The 21,122-nt window shown below is 34.1% G+C and overlaps 1 protein-coding gene across 2 annotated transcripts in view; it reads left to right on the forward strand.

The window, feature by feature from the left end:
• Positions 1–21,122, forward strand: part of LOC106057293 (multidrug resistance-associated protein 1-like) — a 36,217-nt gene that overhangs the window by 14,085 nt on the left and 1,010 nt on the right. For both annotated transcript variants that reach the window (XM_056004732.1, XM_056004733.1), the window contains 25 exons: positions 1,359–1,581; positions 1,684–1,778; positions 2,529–2,706; positions 2,812–2,998; positions 3,583–3,716; positions 4,700–4,837; positions 5,388–5,534; positions 6,191–6,290; positions 6,733–6,799; positions 6,912–7,038; positions 7,638–7,814; positions 8,068–8,235; positions 8,682–8,922; positions 9,203–9,308; positions 10,131–10,230; positions 11,370–11,604; positions 12,428–12,572; positions 13,579–13,744; positions 14,831–15,030; positions 16,232–16,358; positions 17,782–17,883; positions 18,885–19,031; positions 19,692–19,850; positions 20,304–20,470; positions 20,592–20,786. In XM_056004732.1, coding sequence (XP_055860707.1) covers positions 1,359–1,581; positions 1,684–1,778; positions 2,529–2,706; positions 2,812–2,998; positions 3,583–3,716; positions 4,700–4,837; positions 5,388–5,534; positions 6,191–6,290; positions 6,733–6,799; positions 6,912–7,038; positions 7,638–7,814; positions 8,068–8,235; positions 8,682–8,922; positions 9,203–9,308; positions 10,131–10,230; positions 11,370–11,604; positions 12,428–12,572; positions 13,579–13,744; positions 14,831–15,030; positions 16,232–16,358; positions 17,782–17,883; positions 18,885–19,031; positions 19,692–19,850; positions 20,304–20,470; positions 20,592–20,786 — 3,831 coding nt within the window. The remainder of the gene's footprint in view (positions 1–1,358; positions 1,582–1,683; positions 1,779–2,528; positions 2,707–2,811; positions 2,999–3,582; positions 3,717–4,699; positions 4,838–5,387; positions 5,535–6,190; positions 6,291–6,732; positions 6,800–6,911; positions 7,039–7,637; positions 7,815–8,067; positions 8,236–8,681; positions 8,923–9,202; positions 9,309–10,130; positions 10,231–11,369; positions 11,605–12,427; positions 12,573–13,578; positions 13,745–14,830; positions 15,031–16,231; positions 16,359–17,781; positions 17,884–18,884; positions 19,032–19,691; positions 19,851–20,303; positions 20,471–20,591; positions 20,787–21,122) is intronic.

Here is a 21,122-nt window from a genome sequence, read left to right on the forward strand (position 1 = left end):
CAAATTCAATGGAGCCCAATCAGCACCTTTTGAGGTTTGCAGTGGTGTCAAGCAGGGATGTGTGCTCGCACCTACTCTGTTTGGCATATTCTTCTCCTGTCTACTGCATTATGCGTACAGCGACATAAACGAAGGTGTGTTTCTCCATACAAGATCCTCTGGAAAACTATTTAATGTATCAAGGCTGCGGGCAAAAACCAAGGTTAGGAAGCTACTCGTCAGGGAACTCCTGTATGCTGATGATGCAGCTATTGTGGCTGATTCTGATATTCAGCTACAGTCCATGGTTGACAAACTATCTGCTGCTTGCCAGAAGTTCGGCTTAAACATCAGTCAAAGCAAGACTAAGATACTTGTCCAAAACACAAACACTGCACCTCAAGTAAGCATTAATGGCCAACCACTAGAAATTGTTGATCACTTTTGTTACCTTGGCTCCATCATATCCAACAACACTCTACTGGATAAAGACATAAACAACAGGATAGCCAAGGCAATGGCCACCATGTCACGGTTGCAGAAAAGAGTCTGGGACAACATATTGCTGACTAGCAATACTAAAGCCCTAGTCTACCGGACTTGTGTGTTGAGCACCTTGCTGTACGGAAGTGAAACATGGTCAACCTACTCATGGCAGGAAAAAAAGCTGAATGTCTTCCACCTCCGATGCCTAAGGCGGATCTTTAAAATAAGGTGGCAAGATAAGATAACAAATGAGGAAGTGCTACATAGAGCAGGATGCCAGGACATCCGCTCTGTTATCAGCAGCAGACGCCTTGGCTGGCTTGGCCACGTTCGTAGAATGCCAGTAGGTCGACTTCCACAGGACATCCTGTATGGCGATCTAATTGAAGGCAGGAGAGCCGCTGGTCGCCCACTTTTACGTTATACGGATGTATGCAAACGCGACATGAAGCTCTTCAAAATCGACACTGGCAACTGGGAAGAGGTGGCACTGGACAGATCCATATGGAGAGAGAGCATAAAGGAAGGGTCACAGATTGCAGATGTCATACACAACAGAAGCAGAAAGAAGGGTGAAAATGCAATGGCGCCTGGTGATTTTATATGCCCAACCTGTGATCGCAGCTGTGTATCAAGGATTGGCCTCTTTAGTCACACAAGAAGTTGCAAAGGGAAAAGATCGTCTCACGAGACGTAAAATGCCACAGAGATGCCTAGGATGTAATCATCTTCGTTTTTGAAGTAATATCTGTAATATATAAGATAAGATAAGAAGATATGAAACCTTTCAGATTTTACATGAATGTTAAGTCAAGGGATTGCTCAAAGACATTTCATTACATTTCCAATGTGTTAATTATTTTGACTTCAAACTTGTTTACAATTTTTTCCAGGTTCCACAAAAATTATGATCACAATAAAAGTCAGACTAAAGAGTACTCAAGGGTTATTAATGGAAATTGCCCATCTAAAAATCATCAAATGTCCAATGATTACCCTTTACAAGAAGTGAAAAAAGATGATGAGAGCAATGAGTTTGACCAATTAATGATAGATTTCTTGCCCAAAACTACAGAGGACTCCAACAGAATAAGATTACCATTATATTTATGGAAGGTAAGCTAATCTATATTTCTCCAGTTATTAGTTTTTTAATTTTTCAATTTGTTTAATGTTTTGGAATTGAAAGCTAATTAATTTTCTTGCTCTGTATTTTAGGCTATCCTGAGAACGTTTTGGAAGAAGGCTCTCTATGTCTGCTGTTTGGGTCAGATAGCCAAGTTCTTCACATTGCTCTGCCCTTTTATTATGAAGTAAGGATTGTTAATATTAATATTTCAAAAGTAATTCTAGTAACCTTATTTCTTTGGTCATGTGGTAAGCACTTTGACAGTCATCTTCATGGGCCAAGGTTAAAACCCTTCCCCCTAACATCTCCCACCATCCAGCAAAAGGTTTGGGCCACGATTTAATAATCTTCAACTCTGAAGAAACGTCCAAAGCATGTAAAACAGATAGCAAATATATTTTGTATTTCTAAGGCCATTAATTTTGCATGTAACTAAACTTGGAGGCTGTCTTGCATTTGTTGCACCATGAGATGGCTGGCTGGTTGTGTGGTATGCACACCAGCCTTTCTTCATGATTGTCCAAAGTTCAAACCCAGCCTGCTTCCATTTCTTGCTGGCCTGCTGGAGGGTGGGCTAGAAAGTAATAATCTTCAATCTGAAGAAACATCCAAAACAATCAGTCTAACTCTGGAATGGTACAATGATATATTATTTGCATCAATAGCCAGCATTTTTTCTTCTTCTTGCAACCAGACTACTCTTGAGGAATTTTTCCTTTTCCAACAGTCATGCACCAAGTGTAGTGATAAGCTGGACAATGTTCATTGCCTTTGGTGTCAGTGCTATTACTTGTGTGCAATGCCAAAGCATATTTTAAAATTAATCAAAAAGACTTAGTTGAAAAGTATTTAAAAATTTTTTTTGGTTTGATATTTACTTAAATGCTAATGAATATTTTTAACTTCATAATATTCTTTTATTTATTTTTGGTAGGCTTCTCATTGATTTTGCCGGTCAAAATGATGAGCCAATCTGGCATGGATACTTTTTAGCTACAATGTTATTTGTTACTTCTGTTTTATCTCAAATATTTTTTGAGTATTATCTCTACAATGTCAACAAAACTAGCGTACGGGTCAAAGCAGCAGTAGTCTCTGCTCTCTACAGAAAAGTAAGTTCTTTCAATTATATGATGTAGATTTTGATATTGTTTGCTTTAGATAGATGTAAAGTAAAGAAATTAAGCTAGTGATCTGTCTTATTTTAAACTTAACAGAGCTTGTCGTTAAGTAGTGAGTCACATCAGTCAACATCAACAGGAGAACTCATTCAGCTGTTAACCAAAGATATTGACACCATATGGAATATGGTGGAAGAAGGATTCAGCCTTCCTGAAAGCCCAACAGAATTTTTTGTGGGCATCATAATGGTTTATTACACTGTGGGTGTAGCCATGTTTGCAGGTTTGTTTAACTAATACAAGGCTTGCAGACTCCTTTTTTAAGAAATTCAAGATTGCTACTAAAAAGATTTACAAGCTCTGGAAGTTTTCATCTGTGCTTCAAATGTAGCTACATTACTAAAGATGTAGAGTTTAATAGCGCATCGTTCATGCTAGAGCAGGCTCAGTGTGCAGTGGTCCAATCTCTTTTGTAGACCTGTTGGGGGAGGAGATATCTGGGAACAAATACTTGTATAGTCTTATTGCATCTGTTGCACTTTTTTTATAAAACAAAATTTTTCTTGCAACCAGGCAATCAAGGTCATGTTTGTAAAATGTTTTCCATGTTCCTTCAGAGCTGAAGATAGTTTACTTCTCAGTCCAAACCCCCCGCAAGATGACGGGGGATGGGAGCGGGCAGGGTTTGAACCCGGAACCATTGTTAAGTCCAAACGACAATCTAGCGTGCAAGCCTGGCAGCCATCCAATTAATAGTCTGAAATGTACTTTTAACTTAGATGTAAATTTGTAAACTTGAAAATACTTTACTTATGATACCAAGGTTTACCCACACTCTAGTACAACTGAAACTCTTGTTTCAAACAGGGCTCGGTGCTATTGCTGTATTGTTCTGTTTCAAACTGATGGGCTCACGCAAACAAATTAAGTTTGAAGATGAACTAAGAGAAGCTGCAGATGAAAGAATAAAGATAGCCTCTCAAACTTTTACAGGAATCAAGGTGAGATATTTTTTTAATACTCAAATAATCAATTTATCACCTGCCATAAATTGAGAAAGCAACACAGTTTCTTTGGTAATCTCAGGAAATAAACAAATGAAAATGTAGCACATCTACCAAATATGAACAAGCAATTGCCCAACATCGTCCTTTAGTGCTCAGAGATTTGGAAAAGGACACGAAGCTTGAAGTATCTGGAATAAATGTGTGCAACTAATATTAACAACGCACAGACTGAACATGCTCTCAATTGAAGAGCTTAAAAGAAAATGGAACTGTAAGTCTGCTGGTTACAGAAGTGATCTAGCATTTAAAAAAAATGAAGATGTCTGGGACAAGAGGCGCATTGACCAGGTCTGCTTTGTGAAGTACACTAGGGTCAGAGAAAAAAGAAACATGGGCAAGAGTTGAATAAGACTGACGTAACATGCCAAAAGACAGAGGTTGGAACTCTTCTGAGAATGAAATGCCAATAACTTGTAATTTGCCCTATGCACTAATGCAATGAGGATACATTGTTTTCATGCTATATTGTTTGTTTGTTTGACATGTTTCGGATGTTCCTTCAGAGTTGAAGATAGTTTACTTCCTAGTCCAAACCTCCCGCAGGACGACGGGGGATGGGAGCGGGCAGGGTTTGAACCCTGGACCATCGATAAATCTGATCGACAGTCCAGCGCGCAAACCACACGATATTGACAAGAAAGAAAAAAATTGTGTCTGATGTAGAGTGAAGAAAAAGCTGATTGATTCAAGAAGTAAATGAATCAATATGTAATGGGAGACTGACTATAGAATTTCTACATAGTTGTTTCAGACAAGTTAGAATAAATTCATTTTAGCACAAATTATCTTGAGTCTTTTTATACTATAATCAGTGAACAATATGAATCATCCTTTTTAATTTATCTATCCTGCCATACATTTACACTTGTATATTATTACATAATGTCCTTGTGGTACTTTCTTTTTGTTTTGTACAGGTTCTCAAGCTGTATGCTTGGGAAGAAGCTTTCAAATCAATCATGAACACAATTAGAAACAAAGAATTGTTTGCTGTATTTAAATTCAATCTCTTTAGATTTTTTACTACATTTGCATGGACTGGAGCTGTGTTTTGGGTAAGTTTTGTTTGTTAAAAGCTTTTTTTTGGGTAAGTTTTGTTTGTTACAGAGCTGTGTTTTGGGTAAGCCTAGTTTGTTCACAGAGCTGTGTTTTGGGTAAGTCTAGTTTGTTCACAGAGCTGTGTTTTGGGTAAGTCTAGTTTGTTCACAGAGCTGTGTTTTGGGTAAGTCTAGTTTGTTCACAGAGCTGTGTTTTGGGTAAGTTTTGTTTGCTAATTAAGGACAAAGAAAACTATTTCTCCCTTTATACCACAAAACAAAATTGATTTGACTATATTAAAGATTGAGCCAGAAATGTCCCAGATAGTTGCCTGTAGTCTCCTTGCCTTTAGATGGCTGGCCAAATATTTGTTAGTGGCTTCATGAAATTCTAACCAATTTACTACATTAACTTATGTATGGCATCAACTGTCTTATGCAGATGTAAGGAATCGGTCAATTCAACTATTTGAGTGTGTTTTTTTTGTTTTGGTCTTAATTCCATTTTTTTTACTCAAATCTTAAAAATTGCAAACCCATGTTTAAAATTGAGATTTCACATTTTCAGATGACGTTTTGTACATTCCTAGCGTATGTACTCATTGATGATGCTCACCATTTGACTGCATCCACTGCCTTTGTCACCATTTCTTACCTGGCTATTGTGCGTAGAGCAACAAACTGTTGGTCTTATGCTATCGATTATGTCATAGCTGTAAGTCATTTAGTTGAACCTTTTTTCTATTCTAAGTTTTTGTGTGTTCTTTTGTATTTGTTAATCATGTAAGTAGCCTAGGTCATAGAAAATTATTCAGATTTTATGCTTTGAAAATAGTGGCAGTTTCCATAATAACATGCTTTTACCTGTAAAAAAAACTAGGCAGAAGCCCCAATAATGGCAGCCATTCTGTAAAACTTCTGGAAGACACTAGGCATTTTCTACAGTGTTTTTTTTTTAAACTATGTACACTAATAAGAATGATTTTTGCCTATACTTTAATTCTGTCTAGCCACAAAAATAGCTAAAGAAAGTAAAGTTCCCCTTTCAGACCTTGTGATCTATAGGGCAGATGATGTAAAGGTCATCTGTTTTTGTAGCTCACGGTTAATGAGGGTGTCCAACCCTCCTTTACTTTTCCCCAACTAATGTCAGGTACCCATTAGAGCTGGGTGGATTTAGAGGCGCCCTAAATATCCTGAAATTAAAAATCCCTGTCTTCACTATGATTCGAACCCGGGACCTCTGTTCAGAAGCCAAGCGCCTTACCTCTCAGCCACTGCGCCTCCAGCCACAAAAATAGCTTTTAAAAAAAAAAGAAAGAAAAAAAAAAGATCAAAATACATATCAGCTATGTTTGTTTGCATTGTCAGGGCATGGTTTCATCCAGACGTATTGCTAAATTTTTAGTGCTCCCTGAGATGAAGGTGGCATCAAGCGCACAGAGTTCTGGTAACTCAGAGATGCTCAAAGGTAAAAGTTGTACATTGAAAAAATAATAGTACGTTATTTGCTTTTTATACTGTCATAAAATAATTTTGATCTTGTCTTATTATGTTCATATATCTAAGTTTGTTTTTTTTTAAACTCTTCTACACAGCAAAATAAATGCCAGTAAATAAAATGTGTTTTAGTCGTTACTTTAATTCCTTGGTGTTTGAGTGACATAATTTATGACAATCTCAATTTTACCTAATTACATATGTATAAACTCACTCCCCATTAATCTCAGACAGACATTGTTCACTTCATTCAAGAAGAACATTAAGACCTATCTATTCAAAACTTTTTTAGATTAGTTTGTCATCTTAGCTCTTGTATCTTTGTAATGTTACCACACTGACTTGAGCTTACATTATGTTTGTTAACATAAATTAAATTATTATTATGAAAACTTTTTTTAAACCTTCCAAAGATACTGCCATTCTCCTCCAAGATGCTACACTGGGATGGACATCTTCTGGAAAAGCAATCTTGAAAAAGTAAGATATTTCTAAATCATATAGTAGAAAACTATCATTTAAGACGAATATGAGACACTTAATCCATGTCTGATCCCAGTTCAAGTAGAACTCATCTACTTTATTATTTCAGCATCAGTTTGGATGTTCCAAAGAATAGTCTGGTTGCTGTGGTTGGTATGGTGGGCTGTGGCAAATCTTCATTAATATCTGCAATTTTAGGAGAGATGGACTTACGTTCTGGAGAGGTTCAGAAACAGGTAGGGACCTACTGTTCTATTACTTTAGATAATAGGGATAAATGTCTGAGTGGCATAAACCACTTGGCTACCTATCAAGGGGCTTCAGTTTGAAACCTGACTAAAAGGCATCAAAGAAACCTTCTCCCAGATATCCCTTTCCTCCACAAGAGAGATTGAACCAAGTGCACTGAGCATGCTTTTAAGCACGAAAGGGAAAGATGCACTATACAAATGGAATTTAAAACAAAATAAATTTGTGTGTGTGTAAATAAACAACTTTAGTATGTACTTTAGCTTATCTTATATATTACGGACATTATTTCAAAAGGAAGATAATTGCATTCTAAGCATTTCTTAAATCAGTCTAGTCATGCATGTTAATCAGTGACTTAAACTCTGCTAATAAAGTTATACACTTTTTTTTTTTCAATGAATAATTCTTAGTTCTAAGCTTTAGCTTATAGCTTTAAGTCTTTTCTTCACATTTACACTTTTTACTATTAAATATTTTCAAAATATTACTAGCATTAAACAGTTTTCTACCACCACATTGAATGTGTACTTTTTCTTTACATTTCATTGAAACATTTGTCTTTTACTTCTTGCTATATTTATAGGGGACCATTTCCTACAGTCCACAAGAGGCCTGGATTTTAAATGACACAGTACGAAATAATGTTCTGTTTGATTCAGAGCTAGACGAAGAAAAGTATCAGAAAGTAATTCAGGCCTGTGCTCTAGAGTCTGACCTGGCGGTGTTCCCTGCTGGTGATAGGACTGAGATTGGAGAAAAGGTAAGAGTGGTTCTCACAAAATGTAAAGTACTAATATCTGTAAGATTTCAGATTGAGGTCATGAATGCAATGATCCATGCTTTACTTACCAATGTACGTATTCTTGTGAACCCCTAGGGGAGCATATGGCCGCAGCCACACCACTCTACCGAACTCGGTTCTGAGCAGCTTTTTTCATTTGCTCTCATGATCCATGTTTAGCCACTGATAGCCTTACTCAAACTGAATGGTCTTCTTTGTTTCCTTGTTCTAGGGCATTAATCTGAGTGGTGGGCAAAAGCAGAGAGTAAGTTTGGCCAGGGCAGTTTACCAGGAGAGTGATGTGTATTTACTGGATGACCCCCTCAGTGCAGTAGATGCTCATGTTGGAAGGCACATCTTTGATCATGTCATTGGAAAAAATGGATTACTACACAACAAGGTGAAAGTTTAAAACGTATCCATTATTTATTATGAAGCAAAGTAATAAATATGTTAAATTGTAGCATGTGGTGACAATGGTCAATAAATGGTAAAATATATATTCAAAATAATATAATAAGACATGTCTTTAAGTCTGAAATTTAAAATAGTTACATATTCCCACCTTCACCTTTATCTGTCCTTAGTCTGTTGAACTGTTGGGGCACCGTACATAATTTTTCAGTCTTTCATCGTTTTTCTTTCCTTTCTAATCTGGTGCATTGTGATTAATATAACTTGTTATTATGTTTTTAATTACCATTGTTTTTTTAAATGTTTACACAAAAGTGTTTTTTTTAATATTTCTGACCTAAAAAATGTAATCTTTTTTTTCACAGCTTTCATCATGTAATTATTTAAAACATTTAAATTATTTTATCTTTTTTTTCTTTCTTCAAATTGTAGACAAGAGTCTTAGTCACTCATGGTGTTCATTGGCTTCCATGGGTGGATAAAGTTGTAGTGCTTACTGATGGTCAGGTGTCAGAAGTGGGACCGCTTGATCAACTGATGGCTCACAATGGACCTTTTGCCCAATTTTTATCTCAGTACCTTGAACAACAAGAGAAGACACTTCAAATCGAGGAAATCAAAGACAGTGGAGACCATAGACACAGCAAAGCAGTGCTCAGTGACTTGGAGATAGGTGAGTATGATTATTATCATAATTATGTTCTATTAGTATAATGACTATCTTCTAACTTCTTTGCTAGATAAGACATTTTTATCAACTTATGTTCAGGGTTATACCTGTTAATTAATGGTAATTCTATACTTATATGTGTACATTGTACTATTTGACAACTCACACATTTTAAACTGTTTTTTGTAAATTGTGCACATTAATTGATTTTAGTTTTTAATTTTACTTCAGTTTTATGAAAATATTTTTTTCAACATAATATTCATTGTTATTTTATTTCCAGAAAATAATCGAAAGGATATATTTGAACGATTGCTTTCTATTGAATCACAGAAAAGTGATTATACAGAAGAACAGGATGTTGCAAAAGACCACACATTCCATGCAAGGTATGAAGTTGCAAAAACCTACAAGATTAACACAAAAACTCTGCAAATAAATATTTACATTTGATTACAGTAACACCTTTAGTAAAATCACTAGATTTAGAAACCTTTCAGGATAGATTTACTTATAAAAGTAGAGTAGCAATTATACCTAAAACACTTAACCATAATCTTCAAAAACAAAACCTAATAAAATACTCAGACACAAAGATAAAGGTACATTCCTTGTTCCAAAAATTAGGACAAATTTGCACAAATGCTCCTTCTTCCCTAGTGCTATTAGAGCATGGAATGTGTTACCTGAGTCAGCCAGGGAAACCAATGACTTGGCAGAATTTAAGTTATTGATTAACATGCATGCCTAGATTGACATAGGAACACACATATGACATAATAATCTTTTTTGAAGTAACATCTGTATTTCTAAAGATAATTCAGCCTACTAAAAGAATCAGACACATAGAAATATAAACATATTTCTTGTTCCATTTGAAAGAACTAATACATACAAGAATGTTTCCTTTTAAGTTTAAAATCACACTTGCCAAGCATTATTCAGAATTTATGGCTTCTTTTGAAAACAATCTATAGAATGAGTGAATTTTAAATAGGATTTCAATATAATTAGTATTTTGCTTACATGTGTTATTTTATTGAATACAATCTCATTGAATACCAGTTCTTTTTATTTAGATAAAATAAATCTTAACTCTGATATCATAAATGTAACACAACCAAAACCATAGACTAGGAGTCTCCGGACAGCCAGCTTTTACAATGCTCAATATATCTTCCCCCCCCTTTCTTTTGATGTATTTATTTTAGCAAAGAAAAGATTTCTAAACAAGTCAGTATTAAATCAGACAAAGATTACCAGGTTGATGCTCAAAAAATCATTGAAGAGGAAGAACTAGCGGGTGGAAGGGTGAGTATTGAAAAACAATCTATATATATATAATTCTCTTCATGGCCTAACCATGCAGGAAACCATTAAAAGTCATGGAAAGATAACTCTTTTATTTGTGCTAGTCGGACTTGAATTACCCCACGTAACTTTCGCGCGACAGAGAGCAGGGCTCAGAAAAAAAAGGGGGGGGGGGAGAGAACTAGTAATTTTTCTCTTTATACATTCTGTATTTTTTTCTGTAGCTTTGTTTTGATTTTGCCCCTTAGTATTGCCCTTTGTTTACTAACCATGGCCACCGCTTCACATATATTTCATGGAGTTAACAGGTCTTTCAATGTAGTCGAAATTCCTGCATCAGGTAACTGTTTATCTCTATCAGTCGCATATTTCTGGAAAAATGTCATTGACGAAACTGTTGCTCTCTAACTTCGCAAGATAGCTGTAAGCTTTGTTTGCGAACATTGGATAACTATGGCGACACCCTGTCCATTGTTGTTAATCATGAAAGCACAGTCATACACTCTGCTCGACAATACCCTGCCTACATGAATACTTACGGCAAATAGTGGCGTATGCTACGCGCTGGTCAACTAGTTGTTGTATAATTGCAGTATTTATCAATATATTATCATAAACTAACTACTCCATTGTTTACTTAACAGATAATTCATTTGCTCTAGTTTTCCCAGTTCATGGCATAAAGTCCATGAAGTGGGGGTTGGAAAAAAAGCTAACGAAGTAAAATTCATTTTGCATATGGTTGTTGTTTCATTTATTTTTATTTTTCAAGTCTTAGGAAAATTCCAAGTATTATGCACCAATAACAAAACCACTGTGTCTGTGGTCTATAGCCTTTGATTGTAAATGTATTTTGTGACTAATATTTGTTTACATTAAATACATGGCTTGCTTGAGCTGGGAAATATAAAGTAATCCCTTAGTAAAATTTCAGACTTACTTGATTACATTTTTCAAAGGTAAATTGTTATAAATCAAAAGGTTTTTGAATTGAATTCATAAATGGATGTGCGCCCTTCACTATGTAAAACCCAATTCATGCTAATTATTATTATTAGATGATATTCTATCGAAAAAGCTTTTACATGTACTTTTTTATTCAATGTAAAATAAAGAAGCTCTTCAATCAACTATTTCAGGTCAGCTGGACTGTGTATACAACATTTGGACACCTTATGGGATACATTTCCATCCTTGTCCTGACTGTATTGTTCTTAACCGTTTTCGTCTCTGAGCTAGTGGCTGGATTCTGGTTGACCTACTGGGTGGACAGTCCACTACTGAACAATGCCTCCATTCCTGCTGACAGTGTTGAGAGAGCCAATGAAAATTACTTCTACTTGAAGGTGTATAGTGTTTGGGGAATTCTTGAAAGTAATTTACAGTTTATAAGAATGATAAAGTCATCGCTTAGTACAAAATAACCTAGCCTCTACAAGTTATGTTCTCACTTACTAATACATTTATATAAATATATATACGTGTTATGTTTGCTGTAATGTCTGGGTATTCTTGTGAAGATGTATTACAAGGCCTTCAATGAAGCTCTTTAATTATCAGCAAACCTCACAAGAAGCAGTAACTTGTAATAACCATTGTAAGAATTGTGTAGAACTGCAGCATAGGCTAAATCTTGATAAAGGGCTGAAGTCTCGTCTTCTATCAGTTTAAAAATGTTTTGAGTGTGAACAGTTTAACAATGTTGGCAGTGTGAACAGTTTAACAATTTTGAAGTCTTGGAAATAACTGTTTTCCTATTCAGTATTGTTATCTACTACCTTAAGTCTAAACTAATTAGATCTTTAAACTCTCTGTCTACTAAATTTACATTGTCATCACAGAAAGTCATGAAATTCATTTTAAAACAAATATAATTATAAATATATTCTAACTTTAAACATTCAGAAGCATGCTGTTAAATAGAGAAGCCACTAATTGTATTTAGTCCATGATTTTTTTCCCTATCAACTAAAAAATAGTAATAACTATCATACACAAAATAATAATGAAGATTAGAGCGTTTTTTTTTTACATAAAATCTAAATGCTGGCCTTGTACTATGTGCTTAAACTGTTAACTTGACTGGAGTCATTGTGATTAAGAACATTATAATCTTTCTTTCATTTCAGAAATATATAATGAGATTAAATTATAAATAAAAATTCTATACTTCTATTTATTTAATTTACTGTTGCAGCTGTTACTGTTGTCATTGTTACTGTGGTCAAAGCGTTTCGACACAGACGTGTGGCTCGCATAATTCATGACAATCTAATTACTAGTCTCCTGGCATGTCCAATCCAGTTCTTTGATGCAACACCGATTGGAAGGGTCTTGTCAAGGTATAGATTTTTTTACTATAGGTTTGGTCATTGAATAAAAACAGGTTCATTTAGAAATTATTATGCTAATTATTATAGATGTTATATGGAACCAGATGGCTTACTATTAAAAATATAAATATAAATAATAAGTATTCCATCAAAAAGCTGATGTGATATTATTTTAATGAGTACAGAGAACATTATATGTTTAAAGGGGTGAAAAATAGTTGCTAGCTTATTTTCAAAGTCTCATAAAATGATAGTTGTCAAAATATTAGTTTTGAGTAAATAGATTTTCTGGAAACAGTGTTAGTCATTTTAAAGCTGGTGAAAATGAAAACCCTCTTGAATTCAAATAACTACGTCAAAGATATACATACCACAATAGGTAAGTTGATGGTCATTGTTCTTGAGAATAATTATAATAAAAAATATTATTATTTTTTATTTTTTTTTAAATCGTCAAAACATACTTTAAGCCATTTCTAACAAGTCATGACCACACATTATAAAATATAAACTAACAAGTTAACTCTTTGCTTCCAACCCTTTTCTGCTCAAGTGCCACATTAAAGGTTGTTGATTAATAAAAATGTCACATCTGTTTCCAGTCTTCTTCTGTTTTTTCCAAAAGTTTTAAATAGACTGGCTGTGCAAAATTATAATTTTTTAGCTCAAACAAAATTAATTCTGAATTAATGAATTAAAAATAAAAATAAATTATGGCTTTTATATAGCGCTTCTTTCATGCTTATAGCATGCTTAGAGCGCTATGGTCCAATCTCATTTGTGGACCTGGGAGTAGGTTTTCCGTGCTGCCTTTAGGCGCTCAGTAAACACAACTCTGCTCGAGTTGGGTGTCGAACCTCGAGCCCCCTTCATAGGTAGCCAAGTTCAAGCATACTTAGCCTCTCAACCACGCTTCCCACTATCTTCACGCTTCCCATTATCTTATTCATCAGTCAACTTTAGGACTTGTTCCAATTAGATTTTGACCTCATTTAGCATTTTTTTTATATTGAAGGTTGTCCAAGGATATTGGTGTTATAGATCTCACCCTTCTTCTTTGGATGGAGATATGGCTTCATGCTATGTTCTGTATTTTCTGTTCTATTATCACTGTCATCATCAACTTGCCAGTACTGCTAGCAGTCATCATTCCAGTCCTAATACTCTTCTACATATTTGAAGTAAGTCCACTGTTTAAATATTATACATTACCAACCAAATACTTCTTACAATAAATCTAAAATATGTTTAAAGAATGTGAGGAAAAAGTCGTTTCACAATCAGCTTAATGGAAGACATATTTTTAAAATTTCCAAATCCTTATGTCAACATTGAGAAAACGCATTAGCTACCAAAGATAAATGCTTTATTTTCAAATCATAAATATTTGTTTAAAAAAGTTTTTTCAATAAAAATGTCATTATTGTAAACAAACTATTGAACTATTTCTTTAAAAAGATAAAACCAGTTCTTTTCTGGGGTGATGTGCCAAAAACCCAAAATATCAAAGATCAATTATCTTCCTTGGATGTACATACACTGCATATTCTATATGTTAATGTATTTTTGTTGTTCTGTTAAGAGTGAAAAAAAAAATTGAAAACTTGGCCTATGTCTAGTGAAAGCCTAGAGGCTTCATATTTATGTCAGCTTTGTTAAAATGTTTGATGCAAGTAAGTGTGGGCAGGGTCCGGGTAGGTCATGTGACCATTGACCTCTGGCTAGCAAAGTATTGGAATCTGGATGATCGAGTGCTATGTTCACCTTGTCCTTTGTTGCTGCTAGGTGGATTGATGGAGTCCATTGTTCATGTCTTAGTCCCTTAGTTTGCCACATTTAAACCACCATCTTATTTTCTCTTATAAAACAAACAAAGAAAATTAAATTGATTGTACATACTTTATATATGACATGTCTGCTTTCTTCCTTGGATTAAATCTACAGGAGAGTTTGTATGTCTGCTGCAGTGCATTTTGTTAATCTACGAAGATCTGATTTATGAATTGTGAACATATAATATTTACATAAGATTTTTACCAATTATTAATTTTTTACTACGTTTACTATTTTAACTGTGAATAGACCTTGTTTTTAATGATTTAACTGTATAGAATTTAGCCCTTGTTATATAAAGGGAGAGTGATCCTTAAAGGATTATGGGCACGACATGGCCTAAATTGTGCCGATGTGCCTAAACTCAAAACTCAAACTCATTTTGTTAATAAGTAGCCAAGATTCTATGACATTTTATATTTCTTTTCTGTCAGAAAATATATTTACCAACGTCTTGTCAAATCCGAAGACTTGAGAGAAAGTGGCTTTCTCCAGTTTTAAGCCATGCAAGTGAATCATATGCTGGCACAAGCGTTATCAGGGCTTTAGGCAAAGAAGTCAAGTTTATGGGAAAAGCTGAAGAGAAAATAGATTTCTTACATAGCATGACTATCACTGGCTGTGCTTGTGAAAGGTCAGTTTAAAGGTTTTTATTTTACATCTATTAATTATAAATTAATTAATAATATTTTTAAAAAATGTTTACATCCTTAACAGTAATAGAATTTTAGATCTCATAAAGAATGCATTTTCCTGATTTTTTTCTGAAATAGGTTGATAAGTAAGTCATATCTTTGTTATTTTCAAATGGAATCATCACTACTTTCTTGTATTCATTTAACTGCCATTGTGCACATTTTTAAGTGCTTGACAATGGTTGGGTAGAATGATTGTCTGGTCATGAACGGTTGATTTTTGTTATCTTCAACTCTGAAACATTGTACAAACATTGTTGTGAACAAAGTATTAGATGTTATGCACATAAAAGAACAACCTTCAAAAAAACTTAAGACTAAAGCTTCCTCTACTGCAATAGACCCTTGAGTGTAATCTTCTTTTCAAAGATTGGACTTCACAGCCATCTTTGAGATGTTAAGAAATAAGATCTTTTGACCTCAATTACATTTTTCCTGAAGTAACCACATATGACTTCATTTCTTGAGAGATTTTTAAAAAATTGCTTTGAGTAAATTCTAAGCACCAATTTATTACACAAACTAGCATATTGTTACGATCTCTCCTAATCAGGCCTTCTGTAAACAACACAGCACATCTAACACATCAAAAATTTGACAACAGGAGCTCTAAATAATCTGGTACTTTAATAATGAGTGAATAAGTAGATAACAGCCAATACTAGACTATTGGCAACACATCAACAACTAAAATGTTACATTGTACATCACCGTACAAAACTAATAAACTCTACTATCTCTATCTCTTCATGGACTCGTACATAACACTTGAGGACTCAACCAGGACCAACTTTATGGCCGACTAACAGTCCTGGTCTCCAGTCTTGAACTATTGGTCTCATTGCGTGCATTAGCAGTAATGTCCCTTGTTCAACAGCCCTTGACCTGTGTGATTGGCCTGAATCATGTGTGTCAGTAGGCTGCACACACATTAACCCTTTCAGTCCGCCACTAGGGTTATAACAATATTATTTAGTAATATTTCAAGATAAAATGTGGATGCATGCTTTTGAAAGGAATTCACTTGTAAACTTGCATGTCCAAGTGATGGGGAGTTAATAAATAATAGATTATGTATTTGTAGAAGTAGTTTCAATAAACCAAATCTTTGCCTCATGAAAACTAAACATCTATCTTCAGGTGGTTGTCCATGCGCCTAGGGTTTCTGAGTGATATCCTTGTCTTTTTTGCCGGTCTGATGGCTGTTACCTACAAAGATGACCTTTCACCTGGTCTCATTGGACTGACCTTGAGCATAGCATTAACTGTGAGTACCTCCCCCATCCACGCACTCTTTTACTTTTTTCTTTGAATTGTGAATAATTAATAAAGATGAAATTAATTAAAATAATTTATTTACTGGATATTCTTTTATTTCTACTATAAAGGTATTTACATTTACTATTTATTTCTTCTGTAAAGAAATTATTTTCTGGATATTCTTTAAAATATTAATTTTAAAATAAGCATAATAATAGTAAGAATGCTTTAAAAAACACATATCAGCGTGTAGGCCATCCATCATGGAGTCTTGATACCGCAAGTTCAAATTCAAACTCTTTAAAAATAGCTTTTGAAAAGGCAGTACAGAAAAAATGTTTGTAAAATGTTTTACATGTTTCGGATGTTCCTTCAGAGTTGAAGATAATTACTTCCTAGTCCAAACCTCCCGCAGGACGACGGGGGATGGGAGCGGGCAGGGTTTGAACCCGGGACCATCGATAAATCTGAACGACAGTCCAGCATGCAAACCGCACGACCAGGCAGCCATCCAGAAACTTTCACTCACATACCCAACTGGTCCACAAAAGTGATTTGACCATAGCGCACTGGGCATGCAATAAGCATGAAAGTTGCTCTAAACAAAAACAGTTAAAAATATTTCCAATCCCACAACTTTATTATTTTTAAACTAGATCTATTAAAAATTAATTATATTATTGATACAAAATATTTGATGCCATTTCACTCAATAGAAGCTTGCTCTAAACAAAAACAATTTTAAATATTTCCAATCCCACAACTTTATTATTGTTAAACTAGATCTATTAAAAATTAATTATATTATTGATACAAAATATTTGATGCCATTTCACTCAATAGAAGCTTTGTTTTTAAAAAAAGTGTTTATTTTATTTGACTGGCTTACTCAGAACTTCAATGGCATCTTTCTCGCTACAATTGACAATGGTTTATTCTCATAGAATCTATAAGCTTTAGGGGTTGCCAAACTATCACATTCTTGATTAGCAGACTCTTTGGCCTCATTCACACACACAGTCTATAGGTGGATACTCTTTCAGAACACTGTGGGGCAAATATAGCACGCTGGTCATCTACTGCACTCCAAACCAGCTCCATTTATCTGAATCCTATTCTGCAAGTGGTTGTGGCCTCAAGGGGCCTTCATTTTAAACAATTTTCTTAGCATAAGCCACATTCTCATCTCTCTTGTTCATCAGAGCCATTAGCAAAGAATGAAGATTATTATAAAAAAATTGTGACTTCATTGAGACAGGATCACAAGTAAGATGTAATCATCTTCTTTGAAGTAATGTTTGTAATTAATAAGATTAAGAAGATTCGAGAAAGGATGGCAACTCTGCCAAACAACGTGAATAAATCTTTTGATAAAGCTCTTACTAGATTATATATATATATATCTTGCATTTCTTTTTCCCACTGTATAGGTGACAGGTAATATGCAGCTTCAAGTCAGGGTAGCAAGTTTACTGGAGACAGACATTATATCCATGGAAAGAATACTTCAATACACTCATCTGCCATCAGAGGTAAGCAGTCTAACATACTAGGATATTCTTCATAAGGAAAGAATATTTCTTGATTTTGGATGAAATTCACTTTGGTTAGTAAAATGTGGTCAGCATATACTAACCTTACTTCATATACTCTATTGATACTTTTAAATCATCCATCCCAGTGGCTTTAGCACATCTTTCCATTCTGATCTATCCTGTGCTTTATGTCTCCATGCCCAGACTCTTAGCTGTTGTAGATCTGCCTCTACATTATCAAGCCATATTTACTCATGGTCTGCCTTGCCGGTGAACAATCTTTGCTCCTCTGTTCTCATTCATGAAATGGAACTCATCTTTATAATAAAGCAATTTCTTTGAAAGAAAAGTGGTGTATTTTATATGGATATGAAGAATTAGTTGTGATCTATACATTTTTACATGTCTACGCACTTAAAGTTGTTGTATCTTATCTTATCTTATATAATACAGATGTTACTTCAAAAAAGAAGATGATTACGTCCTACGCGTCATGCATTTAGTCATGAATATTCACCAGTGACTTAAATTCTGCCAAGTCACTGGTTTTCCTGGCTAGCTCAGGCAACCCATTCAGGCAACCCATTCCATGCTCTAATAGCACTAGGGAAGAAGGAGTATTTGTACAAATTTGTCCTAGCATATGGGACGAGGAATGTGCCTTTATCTTTGTGTCTTTCAGAGTATTTTATTAAATTTTGTTTTTGTATTTGAAGATTATGGTAAATGTTATTAAATCATCTTAAAAGTAGTTTTGGATATACAGAACAACTGAATTATTTTAAAATTAATCATTGATGCATTTATTTACCCTTTTTTTAAAATCTTATTGCATTATTTCAAAGAATGTTTATGATACAAAAAAGTTTCCTAACCAATTTATTTACAATCTAAGTTTTAATTATGTTTCACTATTTTAATTTAAAAAAAAAAGAATTGCTATTAAAATTTAAACAAATGATTATTGTTCTCATATCTCAATGTATTTTTCTACTCAGGCAGCTCGTCATGTCTCTCATCCAGGGTGCTCAGTTGACTGGCCAAACACTGGAGACATTTCTTTTAACAACATCTCCTTGAGATACAGACCAGGCCTAGAGATGGTCTTGAAAAATGTTTGTTTTCATATCAGAGGTCAAGAAAAGGTAATACACTTTTTTATCTTGAGTTTAGCCCTTAACTGTCATTATTAAATCAGCCAGCACTTATTTTTAGGATTGGTGTTTGCTAATATTTGTTTAAAATGTATTGTTGAAAAGTTTTATTAAACTGGATGGTGTAAAGGACATTGAATGAGCTTTTAGTGTAGGCCTATGTCATAATTTAAGTGATAAAATAATAGTTTTTACAGTACAAACTTTCATTATGGAATTAAGCAGCGTTGGGACTTACTGACTGAATGTATTAAAACAGCCGGAATTGTAATATCAAAATAGCTGCCTGGCCATGTATGTGCTGGACTGTCATTTTAATGGTCCTGGGTTCAAACACTGCCTGGTGCCACCCCCCTTTCAACTACTAGAGGTGTGTGTTAGGATGTACTAATCTTTATTTCTGATGGAACATTCAAAACTTATGAAACAAAATAAACAAAACAAAACAGTGATTATAACATTGCTCACCATGTTACATGTTACTGTTTTAAAAAATTGAACAATAGAACTTTATCTAAACAAATTGTAAAAATATTTGAGCACCACAGTTGAAAAGTTGGTTAATTCAGCTCAAGGTTAATGAAAATGAAATTGGAAACTGAATTGAAATGAACTCATTATAATAATATAAAATTTTCTTTGAAACACTAGATTGGTGTAGTTGGCAGAACAGGGGCTGGAAAATCTTCATTGATGCTTGCACTTTTCCGCTTGGTGGAACCTTGCCAAGGACAAATTATAATTGATGGCATTGATATCTCCAAGCTGGGCCTGTATGATCTCAGGCAAAAATTAACCATACTTCCTCAGGTTAGTTGGTTTTCATGAAACATAATTTTATAAGACAATGACATGAATTTAAAAATGTGAGAGTATTATTCATTTAACTGTTCGGCTAACAATGTGAAGTTGTGGGGTTTCATTCCTGGTTAAAACATCTAAATTTTATTTATCTGATGAGGTCTTAGTCATTTGAGTTCTCCCAGTCTTAACTCTTAACTCAATCTTAACTCATAAAATGTTGATGACCAAAATACAGGTACTGGAATTTAAAAATAATATTAACAAGAGAATACTTATGAAGAAAGACTGTATCAGGGTTTGTGTATGCTTTGCCAGTCCTCTCTTTGGAGAACTGAATCAAATTTAATTCAGATGATACCTAAAAATATAACTCCTTTAATTTGTAGATTCATATAAAGGTCTGCTGAAAAAGGAGCTTTAGTTTGAGATAGATTGAAACATGTGTTATCACAATTTCAGGATCCTCTACTATTTACTGGAACTCTTCGACTCAACCTTGACCCCTTTGAACAGTATTCAGATGAAGAGATTTGGAAATCTTTAGAACTTTGTTACCTCAAGACCTATGTGGATAAATTACCAGAAGGTCTGAACCATCAAGTCGGTGAAAATGGGATCAATCTAAGGTCAGTTTGAGCATTAAAGCAAAATAAATATAATGAAAATATTTTATTGTATAACTAATCCTTTAAAAACTTCTTTTGCATATAATAACTATTACAAACTTTAATATATATATTTTTTTAGCATTGGTCAACGTCAGCTAGTATGCTTGGGAAGGGCTCTTCTGAGAAAAACAAAAATCTTGGTTTTGGATGAGGCGACAGCAGCAGTTGATGTAGAGACTGATGAACTTATTCAAAAAACCATCAGGTCTCAATTCAAAGATTGCACAGTGTTGACAATAGCTCATCGTATTAACACTATCATGGATTATGACAGGTAGCAAACATTTACTTTGCATGTTTCAATTTGTTGAAGCTTTGGTCTTCATTAATATGTTAATTTATTTCTCACCTCTTTCTCTAATTAAGGCATTATTTTGTAAAGGAAAAAGCTTACTTTCTTGTTTGATTGTTTCATTTTTTAGCATAAATGTGTTTCTTTATTTCTTGAAGTAAAAAAACAAAACATTTGGTTATTAGAGCCAATCAATTAAGTATCTATTTAAGAATAATAAAATCTTTACCAAATAATTGATGTAAAATGTCATTTTTTGAAATTGAAAATGAACTAATCTGCAGAAACATTCAAAGAAAGCTTAAAAGATTTTAGAAA

The sequence above is a fragment of the Biomphalaria glabrata genome, chromosome 11 (genome assembly GCF_947242115.1).
Source record: "Biomphalaria glabrata chromosome 11, xgBioGlab47.1, whole genome shotgun sequence".
Taxonomy (NCBI): domain Eukaryota; kingdom Metazoa; phylum Mollusca; class Gastropoda; family Planorbidae; genus Biomphalaria; species Biomphalaria glabrata.